The 13,218-nt window shown below is 46.2% G+C and overlaps 1 protein-coding gene across 1 annotated transcript in view; it reads right to left on the reverse strand.

The window, feature by feature from the left end:
- Positions 1–13,218, reverse strand: part of LOC146808578 (pepsin A-2/A-3-like) — an 82,166-nt gene that overhangs the window by 48,437 nt on the left and 20,511 nt on the right. The window contains exons 2-3 of the mRNA XM_085623602.1: positions 11,780–11,936; positions 3,874–3,991 (exon numbers count right to left, since the gene is read on the reverse strand). Of these exons, the coding sequence (XP_085479728.1) occupies positions 3,874–3,991; positions 11,780–11,936 (275 nt within the window). The remainder of the gene's footprint in view (positions 1–3,873; positions 3,992–11,779; positions 11,937–13,218) is intronic.

Below are 13,218 nucleotides of genomic sequence, written 5' to 3' on the forward strand. Positions count from 1 at the left end.
CTCATTCCCCGGGGTCTGAAATATGTGAAGTGTTAAGTGCTCATCTTGCCTTCATTTTATTTTTTGCTTTCTCAAGCTTGCAGTACTAAGTTCCGTGTTTCTGCTTACAAATAAAGGAACACAAATACCAGAATTCAAAGAAAAAACAAACACTAGCAATGCCAATAGGTCTCGTTTTACTATAAATGCAAGGCAGGCATACCCAAATGTTAGCATGATAAAGCAAGATCTATTGGTGTTGTTTGTTTATATACATCTTGATTCTACTTTTTAGGAGCAGTGTAATCACAGAACATTGGGGAGATGGTACTTGGCGTAACCAAGATAGCCGCCACATTCTAGAGCTCCATGAGCCAGTGCTTGAACTGTGACCTTACCTGACTCTTTGAGGTTCCACCACTCTTATGATACCCAGATTGGAGACTCCAAGCAACTCACCCTGTTCTCTCTTGGAACCCAAAATGCCCCCAACGTTGCAGCTGTCCGCAACCTCACGCTACAGCTGTGACCCCCACTGGGCAACCACAGAGTGCCTCCTAAGCCCCCTCAATGGGGCTTCTAGTGGCAGAAAAGAAAACAGGTACAGCAGCGGGCACCAACAGGGTCTTGTGAGCCCCCTTCACCGGGGCTCTTCTGGTGCCATTCACAAATGGGTGTGGTCTCAGCTGCACTCTCCAGGGCTTCTCTAGATACTTCCGGTCTTCCTCAATGTTGGGCGGCACTTCCAGGGCCTTTTACGGCCTCTCAGATGGAAGCTCGTGCCTCAGGCTGGCCCCTCCCCAGCACAAACTCCAGATGGCAACCGAAGGACTTCGGTCAGACTCCCCCGAAGTCCGAGACCACACGTGGGGCTCACACCGCTGCTGCAGGAGCCCCGCCTCCAACCAGGAAAGGACCAAACCTGACTTCCGGCCGTGTGCTTCTGCCCTTATAGGTCCCACAACCAGGCAGCCCGCCTGGCTTCCTGGCCGCCACAGCACAGAGGGATCCCCCGTGTTGGGATTCCTTCTCAGGGAAACTCCACGATGGGGCGGGCTGCACAACACAGCTCTTTCAAGCGCTGGAACTCCTGGCACGTTCCTTGCACCTTGGTGGTGCAAGCCCACACCTGGGGCTCCAACCTCAGAGGATAGGGGGCGCTGGAACTCCTGGCACGTTCCTTGCACCTTGGTGGTGCAAGCCCACACCTGGGGCTCCAACCTCAGAGGATAGGGGGCGCTTCTCACGTTGCAGGGCAGAAAGCGCCCCTCCCAAGTACAGCAACATGATCTCCCTGTCAGGCCAGGGTAACAGGCCATACGAGCTGCGCTCGCCTGATGCTCACACCTGCAAGCACTAGCATGGATCAGGTAGCACTTCCCTCCCAGATGTGAACAGGCAGGCCAGCACGCTGGGGCTCCAAAGCTGCCAGCAGACCCCTCAGCTGCCTAGCAGGGCAGCAAGTCCATCCCCACCAGCAGTTCCTCCTGGCAGGCTGGCAGCCTGCTAGCTGCATGTAAGCACCAAGCAGCACCCAAAAATAATGTTTATATCAGCCAGGTCTTTGTTCTGCCCTGGCACAGGGCTTGGGGATCCAGTCCCAAGTGATTCTGGGGGTTAATGAAGCATTTTCTATACAGTGCTCACACCCTCCTTTGTCAGGTTAAGCTCTGGCCCCAGAAACATCACAGGGTGGCGGAACCAGTATTGTATCAGCCAGGCACATACCTATTCAGGGTCAGGGGCTACTCCTCCCACTACTCCAAATGCAAATCTACCTATTCAGCCTAGTGCTGACTCACCCTGCCCCTCTGGAGCCACACACCTCACCAGCCCCTGTCACTCCAGCACCAGACATGCAATACACATCAGGCAGGCACAAAGATACATAGCACACAGAAATGCCAACTTCTAAAAGTGGCATTTCTAAAAGAGTGATAATAAATCTGCGCACACTATTCTGCAGAATGTATTATTACTATTCCAAACATACCAAACTTGACCACGCTACTCCTCTCATATCAGGAATTACACTGAAACACTTCTCAGGGAAGCCCCAATGCATTCCTATGAGAGGGCAGCCTCACAGCAGTGAGAAACCAAAATGGCGTTTTGTCACTACTAGGACATGTCACACAATTAAGGTACATGTCCTACCTTTTACCTAAAATGCACCCTGCCCATAGGGCTAGTTTGGGCCAACTTAGGGGTGACTGATATGTAGTAAAAGGGGGGGGGGGTCACAGACGTGGCACTCACTTTATGTGCCATGTCACAGCGGCAGTAAGCTGCGCGCACAGGCCCTGCAATGTCAGAGGCCTGAGGCAGGTTTGAAAGGCTACTTTGGTGGGTGGCGCAAGCAGCGCTGCAAGCCCACCAGTAGCATTTAATTTACTGGCCCGAGTTTATTAGATACCACTTTACTGGTGACTGATAGGTAAAGTTAATACGCCAAATAGTTGTAGACCAATCTTACCATGTTTACCCCAGAGAGCACATGCACGTTACACTGGGCAGCAGTGCTAAAGTGCCCAGAGTCCTGACACTACCAACACCATGTCAGAAAAATGTCTGTGCTGAGTGCATGTTGTTGTATAAGCTTTAGCTCGACAGCTTGTGTCATAAAAGATATAAAAAGTAAATTATGATAAAATAAGAAGTATAAAAATAGACAATTCATGCAGCAGCTTGTTACAATAACAAACAGCACATTGTTCATCGTGATTCACAGCTACAGCGAAGGAGCAGTATAAGATTCAGCAAATCATTGGTAAAAGACAATTGGCACAGCATTACAACAACAACACGTACTTAACAGAGTGTGTAAGGGAAAGAAGAGCATCCCAGTATTTTACTGCTACCTTCTACTTTTGACTGGACCTAATACACAATGCCCAACAGAGCTTTTAATCGCTTTTTCAACCCGCTGAGGACTGAGATGCAGAGTAATTATGTACAATAAAGTGCATGTGCCTAGCGAGTGAGCGCGAGATGAGTTACCATCCTAGGAGCCCTTGGGCACCTGTGTATGAAGCCCATCCTGCTAGATACTGTGACATCCCTATCAGAGTGTATGTTTACCCGAGGAAGCACAATGCATGAATGTAATGGTGTTGGACAGTGTGTGTGCTGTGTACATGCACTGAGAGTAACGGTACATGAAACGGTACATTACATGGAGGACCCTGGGTTCCATTTTGGAGGATTCAGGTCTACATGGAGAGGACATGAGGAGATAGAGGAGTCCCCAGGACATGATTTGTGTACTGCCGCCTTCCAGTGGGCTGGGTGGAACACACGGGGGAAGAGAGAAATAGGCTTCCCCTATACACTTGAAAGAGTGCTCCTCGATTCAGTGAGATATCACAAGGAAAAGGCCTTGACACAGGTCAGGAAGGAGATGGAGCTGATAAGGGAATTATAATGAGTAGGGCTGGGAGCCCGGGATTAACCTTTTGATGCACATATCACTGCAGCAGACATCCAGGTGTGAACTCTAGTCACTTCCATGCCCTGTGTTGTGGGAGTGTCAGCTTCGGAGACTCTCCTGCTGTGACAGACGGTCTTTCAAGAGGAAGATGGAGATATCTATAGCTTGCACAAACATGAGCTCCAGCAGTGCCAGGGAGGGTCTGTCGTGATTGGCCAGGGAGCTTGTGGCTGGTCATTCTACACATTGCTGGAAATGTTGAGGAGCGACTGTTGCTGGAATGCAGGTGAACCTCAGGAGCTGGTCTGGTTACCCGTGAATCTCCCGCTGATGGAATATGAAGCGCCAAGACGCCTACGGGTATATGCAGCGCTTTACAAATATTAAAAATAAATAAATAAAATAAATAAATAAAATAAATGAATACTACTATTAGTGCATTGTTGCCTTCAAGAGATACTCACAGCAAGCCGGGCTTGAGCAGTACACAGATGGGACCCAGAGATTGGCCGAACCGGTGTCAAAGATCACTTTGAAGTCTTGGGGCGGAGTCCCAATGGAGATGGTGCCGTAATAAGTGGTCTGTTGGGCAAGAAGAAGATCATTTCAAAGGTAATTCCTAATATAAACTTTTTTGATACTTTAGCTGCTGTGTAATAAAGTCTGAAGTGCTCATGACAGATACAATATGCAAGGACTGGAACAGTGAGTAGAGGTGGTGTTTTCATTTACTAATAGTTAAAAGAGCAACAGTATAACGTCAGATTTCCCTACGCAAAGTCAGAAGAGTGGCTTCTATGCTGGAGTTATAGATGAGGGGCAGGGGTCTCTCAAGTTCACAAGGGTCTCACAAGTTCACAAGGGTCTCACAAGTTCACAAGGGTCTCAGAGTTTCACAAGGGAGTCACTAGAATCCCCTTACATGTCAAATTATTCCACAAAGTACACCTCGTTCAGCTCCTCTCCCCATCCAAACTATACATTTAGGAAATTCTTTAAAGTTTACACTTATCCGTTGTGAAATACATGTGCAGCATTCACTTCAGTTCTCAAAGAAAAGACCATTGATTAACCTTTCTCAGTACGATCCTGACTTTCTCCAATTCACCTAAAAATAGCGTTTTCTCTTGCAGAATTGATTTGCGCTCCAATCATAGCATGTAAACAAACTTCTTTAATCAGATCCTTGGACAAGGCACTCCAGCTCTCACACTGGCTTCCTTATGCCTGCACATCCTTGCCTGCTTTCTTTAATCCTCTGTCATAAAAACCATTCTCTTAAATAATTCCGTCTGTCCATGGGGAACTGCTATGATGTCACTAATGAATGATATCATTCTCTCACATTTCTTTCTCATTTTACAATTTACAGTCTCTTCACTTCTGCAATGGTAAAGTCCATTTCTTATTCAGCAAATCAGAAAGCACAAGACACTACACGGATAATACCTGACCCAAATCTCATTGCGGAGATAAAGATGAAACTTTTCTCCCTGAAGTGATCCCCTCAGGTCTGGAGAAAGGATGTGATTGTGTTGGAATGTCTTCCCAGGTCAACCTTCAACTTGGATAAATGAAACTGTCAGAAAAAACCTATTTTCAATTAAATCAATTTTTTTAGAATGAATTGTCACAAGGATATGGGGAGTTCTTGGTTAGGGATCTTTTATTACTGTTCAAGCATATTCTGAATTCATGAAAAGACATATAGATACTCAAGGTGCGGACTGATTATAAGCTTTACTAGATGTCATTTATACTCTTAATTTACCTATGTTGAGCTGATTGGTGATGATAAAGTCTTTCGTTTCTGGAGGAAGTGCTGAATCTAGAAGAACCTCCACTGGGTGTAGCATGGTGGAGAAGGTTCCACTATTGGGGTCTTAGCCAGACTTGGGTTGTGTTTCTCCTTTTCCCAAGGAGATGCCAAAATGAATGAAAGGATTCCCTTTTGATGCCCATGGTTTACACCACACTTCTCGTTGATTAACCCCCATTGTCTCCTGCAAACAGCTATCAATACCCACATCTGGAAAATTACCTCTTTGAACAATGTCTTTGGAGAATTATGTATATAAAATGAACATCTTATTACAAGTGCATTACATCCTACGGCACTTACAATACGGCGGGTGAGATATACGTCACGTTTCCAGTAGAGAAACTTGTCCATCAATCTCTGAATCAGGCACCATGTTGGTTATGTGGTTTCTTTGCTGTTGGTTATGCGGTTTCTTTGCTGTTGGTTATGCGGTTTCTTTGCTGTTTTCTCACACACATTTTTCAATACCCCAAGGAACGTTTTTGACTAAGGAATAATGAAGGAAGCCAGCATGGACTAGAGGTGTTTCACTCATGGCGAATGCCTATTCCTCCATGTATGCGGGTGTATGCCCCTCCAGTCTGCAATTGTTAACATTTTCTTGTTGATCTTGATTTACTATTTTAAAAAAAGCAATCCAATAGCAAACACAGTAACAGTCACTGCAAATCACATGCAGTGAACTGCAGCTGTGTGATGTCAGGAGCCAGGCTCTCAACATGGGACAGGAAGTGGGTCTTAGGGGGCCCTAGGGCCTTGCAGATGTCAACAAGGACAAATGAGCTTCCTTGGCATGGACCAAGAGGGTCAAAGCGTTGGTCACACATCTCAGACCTGCAAAGCACTAACATGCATCTGAGGACCTGAGACTGAGCCTGCTCACAACGGGGTAAGATCCAATTTGCTGATTGCCCATTGTTTGACTTTTGGGGAATGTTTTCTTCACCAGATCCTAATGTATGCCTCTGCTGGAGGCTGCTGGGACTACAGTGAAAGGGGTCATCTGGTCGGGAATAGAGCCTTGAAGGAATGTATGATGATACCACGCATACCAACACAATGCGTTATTTTACATCCTGGTTTTGACACGATGTAACCATTACTCGTTGTAATGGTTGCCTTGGAAAAGGATGTTTCCCCCTTGAAGTAGGAGTTGTGTATTGTGCACATGTGGCGAGAATCAGGAGTTACACACTGCATTTGTGAATCCGATTGTGTAGTAATTAATTCTGCTGCATGAATAAATGTCCTTCTTTTTACCAAAAAACAAGCATTACACCAGGGTGTCTGTTTGTTGACTACTGACATATGATATCCTGCCCCTCACACTATCCCTCTGAATCCTGTGACTGTTCTCCGTCACCATCCCTGAGACCTGGTGCTCGATTTATCAAGGGCATGCGTTACCCTTACACCACGCAAGGTGACGCAAGGGCCCCACAAGCCCTTAAGTAAGATTTCCTATGCCTCGGCTCTCCACAACCTTGCGTGGCTCTGCGTGGCTTAGTAAATCTAGAGTAGCGCTAGATAGCACATGTCGCCACCTTGAGTTACTTTGCATTGGGAAGTCCAAACTTTGGGAAGGTGTTCCATTATTGTTTATTCTGCGGCACACGTAGAAAGAAGAAAAAGCCTTGAGAGATTGTTTTTTATCAAGGAAGGAGCCCTTTTCTGCACAAAAAAAAATTCTTCCTGTAATGTACGCACCCTTGCAACGTGGTACAAGGGTGCCTGCATTGACACTAGGATGCCTGAAGTGTGCCACCGCTATAGCAGGGCGGACGTGCGGCATAACTTAGTGCAGAAAGATGCCGTCTTGCTGTCTCTCTTGCAGTCAACACAGTGCAGAGAGATGCCTTCTTGCTCTCTCTCTTGCATGCAACACAGTGCAGAAAGATCCCTTCTTGCTCTCTCTCTTGCATTCAACACAGTGCAGAAAGATCCCTTCTTGCTCTCTCTCTTGCATTCAACACAGTGCAGAAAGATGCCTTCTTGCTCTCTCTCTTGCATGCAACACAGTGCAGAAAGATGCCTTCTTGCTCTCTCTCTTGCATTCAACACAGTGCAGAAAGATGCCTTCTTGCTCTCTCTCTTGCATTCAACACAGTGCAGAAAGATGCCTTCTTGCTCTCTCTCTTGCATTCAACACAGTGCAGAAAGATGCCTTCTTGCTCTCTCTCTTGCATGCAACACAGTGCAGAAAGATGCCTTCTTGCTCTCTCTTGCATGCAACACAGTGCAGAAAGATCCCTTCTTGCTCTCTCTCTTGCATTCAACACAGTGCAGAAAGATGCCTTCTTGCTCTCTCTCTTGCATGCAACACAGTGCAGAAAGATGCCTTCTTGCTCTCTCTATTGCATTCAACACAGTGCAGAAAGATGCCTTCTTGCTCTCTCTCTTGCATTCAACACAGTGCAGAAAGATGCCTTCTTGCTCTCTCTCTTGCATGCAACACAGTGCAGAAAGATCCCTTCTTGCTCTCTCTCTTGCATGCAACACAGTGCAGAAAGATCCCTTCTTGCTCTCTCTCTTGCATTCAACACAGTGCAGAAAGATCCCTTCTTGCTCTCTCTCTTGCATGCAACACAGTGCAGAAAGATGCCTTCTTGCTCTCTCTTGCATGCAACACAGTGCAGAAAGATGCCTTCTTGCTCTCTCTCTTGCATGCAACACAGTGCAGAAAGATGCCTTCTAGCTCTCTCTTGCATGTAGCACAGTGCAGAAAGATGCCTTCTTGCTCTCTCTCTTGCATTCAACACAGTGCCGAAAGATCCCTTCTTGCTCTCTCTCTTGCATGCAACACAGTGCAGAAAGATGCCTTCTAGCTCTCTCTTGCATGTAGCACAGTGCAGAAAGATCCCTTCTTGCTCTCTCTCTTGCATTCAACACAGTGCCGAAAGATCCCTTCTTGCTCTCTCTCTTGCATGCAACACAGTGCAGAAAGATGCCTTCTAGCTCTCTCTTGCATGTAGCACAGTGCAGAAAGATCCCTTCTTGCTCTCTCTCTTGCATTCAACACAGTGCAGAAAGATCCCTTCTTGCTCTCTCCCTTGCATGCAACACAGTGCAGAAAGATCCCTTCTTGCACTGCGTTGACAGAAAGGTTAGTAAACCTGGCCCCAAATGTAGAAAGGTTTGTGCTTAGCCCAGTTTGCAGAGTCATTGTAGGACAGACTCCAGGACAACAGTGGCAAAACCACTGTCTCCTGCCTTCAGGCCTTGCATCCACTATGTGCCCCGCGGCCCCTGACTAAGATCCGACAGGGACCTCTTCAGTGAAAAATGTGACACAAAACCAGCAAAAAAAGATGTCACAGACAAGAGGACATTTCTGACAATATGTGAACAGCATAATTTGGCTGGGCCTAGTCGCATCCCATCATGAGGGTGAACATAGAGAACAATGAGAGCTGGTGGGTTGGGGCGAAGTGAAGGTGAAAGCACCACAGGGGGCGAGAAAAATAAAGCACATGCACCCCCACGGAGTGCCTAAAGAAAAAGCAAAACGTATTTTCCTGGAATGCGAGCAATGTTAGCAGTGGAAGGATCCAAGTACACCGATTAGGCTACTGAGAGACCAGAATAGGAAAGTAATCCATTGAATCAAGAGGAGGCAACTGAGACAGCAGTCATGAGCAAGGGGCTGACCAAAGTCCAATCTAAGTATACTGGAAACAGTGGGTCTGGCCACCAGACAGCTAAACCTCTCTGTAGCGGCGACCTGAATGAATGGGAGATCTCAAATGCTAAGCACATTTCTTGCATTTAGTGGAAGCTATTAGAAATTCAGAGTCACTTAAAACAGAGCTTAGAGTGGATGGGACCTGAGATCAAGTTTGCAGTATTCCTAAAGATGCATTTTGAAGGATGGTGGTCGAATGACTGCTTCTTAGCATTTCAAATATGGCTTTCAGCGCAGGAATAGTGTTCAATCTGGGATTCTATTGATTGTGCATGTTAGGAAGGATGAAGTGTGGCCCAAGGGATGCCTTGTATTGAGTGATCACAGTGATGGGTATGATTTGTTCCAGTGAAGGGGGGCAGGTAGAGGAATTGATCCAAGCCCAGGGGATGAGGATAACAGACTGAGTGTGTGTGGATCTCAGTGTGCAGAATACTGCAGAGGGTGCATCTGTTTTGGATATTTAGAGCAGGGTTAGGCCCCAGAATCATTAAAAGATTATGGGCTTCAATTTCTTGGATGCCCTTTGCTTGCATATCTTACCATTCTACATGATGAGGGTGCAACAACACGGCGTGGACCGGGGCAGGTGAACGGTAACCGTGGTGCAATGTTTAGGCCTTTATTGAACAGTCGCTGTTAACGGAGGGGGGTGAAGGAAGAAACAGTAGCCATAGGTCAGCTATCTATTGACGGATGTGTCTGTTTCGGATTGGACTGAGGGATGAATGATACACGATGCATGGCTCAATCCTACCTGTGTTGAGCCAACAGGGGCGGTAAATGAAGCTTCTGAGTCAACCTGGAGCCTTAGGTTGTCTCAGAAGAGAAGGAGGGAACAATGGTGCCTGGAGGGAATATGAAGGATTGCGGGACGCTCAGGAGGCTAATGTTATAGACAATGGAAGCTATTAGCTGGATCAGGGCAGCATATTGAAATTGGGTTCCTGAAGATGGAGAAACAGTGGGGGATATGTTGAGAAGGTAGAAGAACATTGAAGTATCCGCCTAAAATAAGAGACATGAGAATCTACAGGAGGAAATTTTGATGCCTTCAAGATAGATGGTGTGAAGAGTGAATGAACGAGATCATGATCGGAACCCTAGGCGAACCCCTATATAGAAGGAAAAGGGACAGGAAGAGTTATGAAACCAGGGCCAAGAGAATCAATGGTGAGTGAAGTCAGAGACTAGCAATCAGAATATTCCAACAATGATGCCCACAAGAGATGGCTTGCTAAGGAGGATTTGGTGATCAAACATTCAGAGATCAAGCAGTATGAGGTTAAAGAAAGCAAGCTATGATGTGCAGACATAAGGAAGCCAGTGTGAGGGCTGGAGTGCCTTGTCCAAAGATCTGATTGAAGAAGTTTGTTTACATGCTATGATTGGAGCGCAAAACAATTCTGCAAGAGAAAACGCAATTTTTTCAGGTGATTTGGAGAAATTCAGGAGCGTACTGAGAAAGGTGGTCAGAATCACTGGTCTTTTCTTTGAGGACTGGAGTGAATGCTGCGCATGTATTTCACAACAGATAAGTGTAAACTTTAAAGAATTTCCTAAAAGTATAGTTTGGATGGGGAGTAGGAGCGGTTCAAGAAAATTGATACATTAGCCTGGGAAAAGTTCAAACTGGGTCCAGAGTGGATTTGCCTTGGTGAAGATTTGGGACCTTTATCGCAAGGGATGAGTTGACTGGATTAGGTACCGAAGGAGAAGGAACGAAGAAGAATGTAAAGCTGTGGAGTTGATGAAAGATGAAAATCAGATGGTGCTAAAGAAGAACTGCGCAGGAGAAGGGTGAAGGTGAGGACACAAGATCAGATGAAAGTGTTTAGGACAGTGGTTGGAGGGACCTGGAGGAGGACAATAACGTTAGTAAAGTGTGCAAACCTACTCAACAAGGACCAGATAGGAGAGTAGAAGCGAGCGAGGCCCTTTATGAAGTTAGAGCCAGCGGTATGGTCCTTTCTCTGGCTTTAGGTGAAAATGGTACATTGGGCCTTCCAGGATCCAGGGGCGGGGGCAAGACTTGGAGAGAGAAAAGAATCAAGGAGCAGTTGAAGTGTTCACTGAAAATGTCTGTTTAAGAGAAGAAGATGTGGTGGAGGGAGAGATGAACGTTGCTTGTGCAGTGCAAAAATGTGTCAGTGATTATAGCCTTATAGCCCGCCGTAGCGGGACTTTAATAGCCGCTCAGTGATTAATTCTTAATCAGGGCCTGCTTACGATCTTGGCGTACAAGGTTACTTCATCACTAACATGATGGAAATCCCATCCGTCAAATTACAATTCCATTATATCCTGGGGAACTTGTTATACAACGGGCTGGGTATCTATGACGTTTGTGACAGAGTATCTCATACGCCAAGATAGTAGCCAGGCCTTTAGTAATCCAGAAGGTCATAAACCTGGGAAGGGAGAAGGTGTAGAGAAGATAGTGTGTGCAATTGGAGGGTTTATTGTGGGAGGGGGTATTTTAAAATATAAAGGAGAAGGTGTTGAATGTGAGGTTAAGTGCAACCAGAAACTGCAATTCAAACCGAGTTCTCCATTTTTTCTAAACTCTAGAAAATCTTCAACTCAGATTTTCATCAAGTGGAGGTTATGTTAATCTGCTTTAGTCAGACTAAATTTTTTTGTTGTTGCAAAAATTGAGTTCTCAAACTAACGTGTTTTAAAAAGTGTGTGGTCTGGACTTTGTTGTCCTGGGGGCTGTGGTGCAGTCTGGTGTTCCATGGATGAAGTGTAAAGATTCAGTAAGAGGGCAGCCATCTTTGCAGCACTTACCCTGAGTGTTAGAGACCCTCTCCTAGTGCATGCGGTAATCCCAAAAAGGACAAAACACAGGAGTTTTTTTACTTACGTCAAAATAGTTGATCATGGGCTCATAGAGCGCATCAGCATCCAAGACGGGCAAATATTTGTCAGCGTGGTCTATTTTGTGCGACTTCAGAAATTCCTTTAGAGTTCCATCTTCTCGCATCTGTTCCCTCATAGATTTTCCTTTCTTTAGGGGAATCCTGAAAAGAAAGTGATAGAATCAAATGTATCCATACTGGAGAGAGGAAAAATTGTGATCTAGTACTGTGTGTGTTTGTTCATGTGGTTTTACTTCATTCAGACGGGGGAACCAGTCTCCTAAAAAACACCGGGATATATGTACATGGAAGTGATGGGGCGCGGCGTTAGCCTCCTCGGCTTACCAACACTCTCCGCAACTTCGGAAACGCAAGGCTGCACCATATTTACAAGAATGTGGTGCAGCCTTGTGTTTCCCCCTGAAATGATGCGAAGCTTAGCAACTTAGCGCCAACGCAGGCACCCTTGCACCAGAGTGCGAGTGCAAGGGTGTCTGCGTGCAGGGGAGGATTGTTTATGTACAGGAAGTTGTCCTTTCCTACATCTACACAATCCTAAAATGCCATTCTGTCACTTTCATGTGTGCTGATTAATGCAGCACACATAAAAGTGACAGAACAGCATTTGTTAAAGGTTTGTTTATGTACAGGAAGGGACACCTTCCTGTACATAAACAAACCAAGGCATTTTGCTTTTTTCCATGTGTGCTGCACAAGTCAGCGCACTGGGAAAAGCAAAAACGAGGAGAGATAATGCATTTCAACTCGATTCGCCAACTTAAGACCAGGATTTACCTGGTGTTAATTTTGGTGCTGCCTCCCATGTACAACACCCTTGTACATAGGGGGCAGAAACAAAATCAATGGGTGTTGTGGTGGAACGCCCACCGCAACACCCACTGCCCACTCCTTTCACGCTACGCATAGCGAGAAAGGGGACCTTATGTACAAGGCAGCCTTAAGCCATGTTAAGTGGCTTAACGCTGCCTTGTACATGAGGCGCAGCCCCTATCGCCACCACAATGTCGGTAAAAGTGAAGTTGTGGTGGCCATAGGGGCTTGTAGATATGCCCCCCAGTATTCGCAAGGCAATGATGAGAAGGGTGTTCTCGCCATGTTTATTGTTGACACTTGAAATGAATGTTCCGTCTCTCTAAGCTGCATGTGGTGTTTGCAGCCACAAGGCCCCCCCGCCTTGAACGGGATTAGCTTGGAAGGAAGTCAAGTTGTTATATCGCGGCCTTCTGGTCAGACAGCATTATTCACGCACAGAAGTAACTACAAATGTGATGAGGAAAAATGCACGCTCTGCTCTCCCTAGACAATCATGGCAAGCTAAAGTCTACTGAAAAGCCAGAAAGGGCGGGGTAGGACACACGACCAGCTGCTGAGGTGGACATGCTGCTGAGAGACTGCAACCCAAGGGCAGGACCAGCAGCAAAGC

Source organism: Triturus cristatus, chromosome 8, assembly GCF_964204655.1.
Source record: "Triturus cristatus chromosome 8, aTriCri1.1, whole genome shotgun sequence".
Taxonomy (NCBI): domain Eukaryota; kingdom Metazoa; phylum Chordata; class Amphibia; order Caudata; family Salamandridae; genus Triturus; species Triturus cristatus.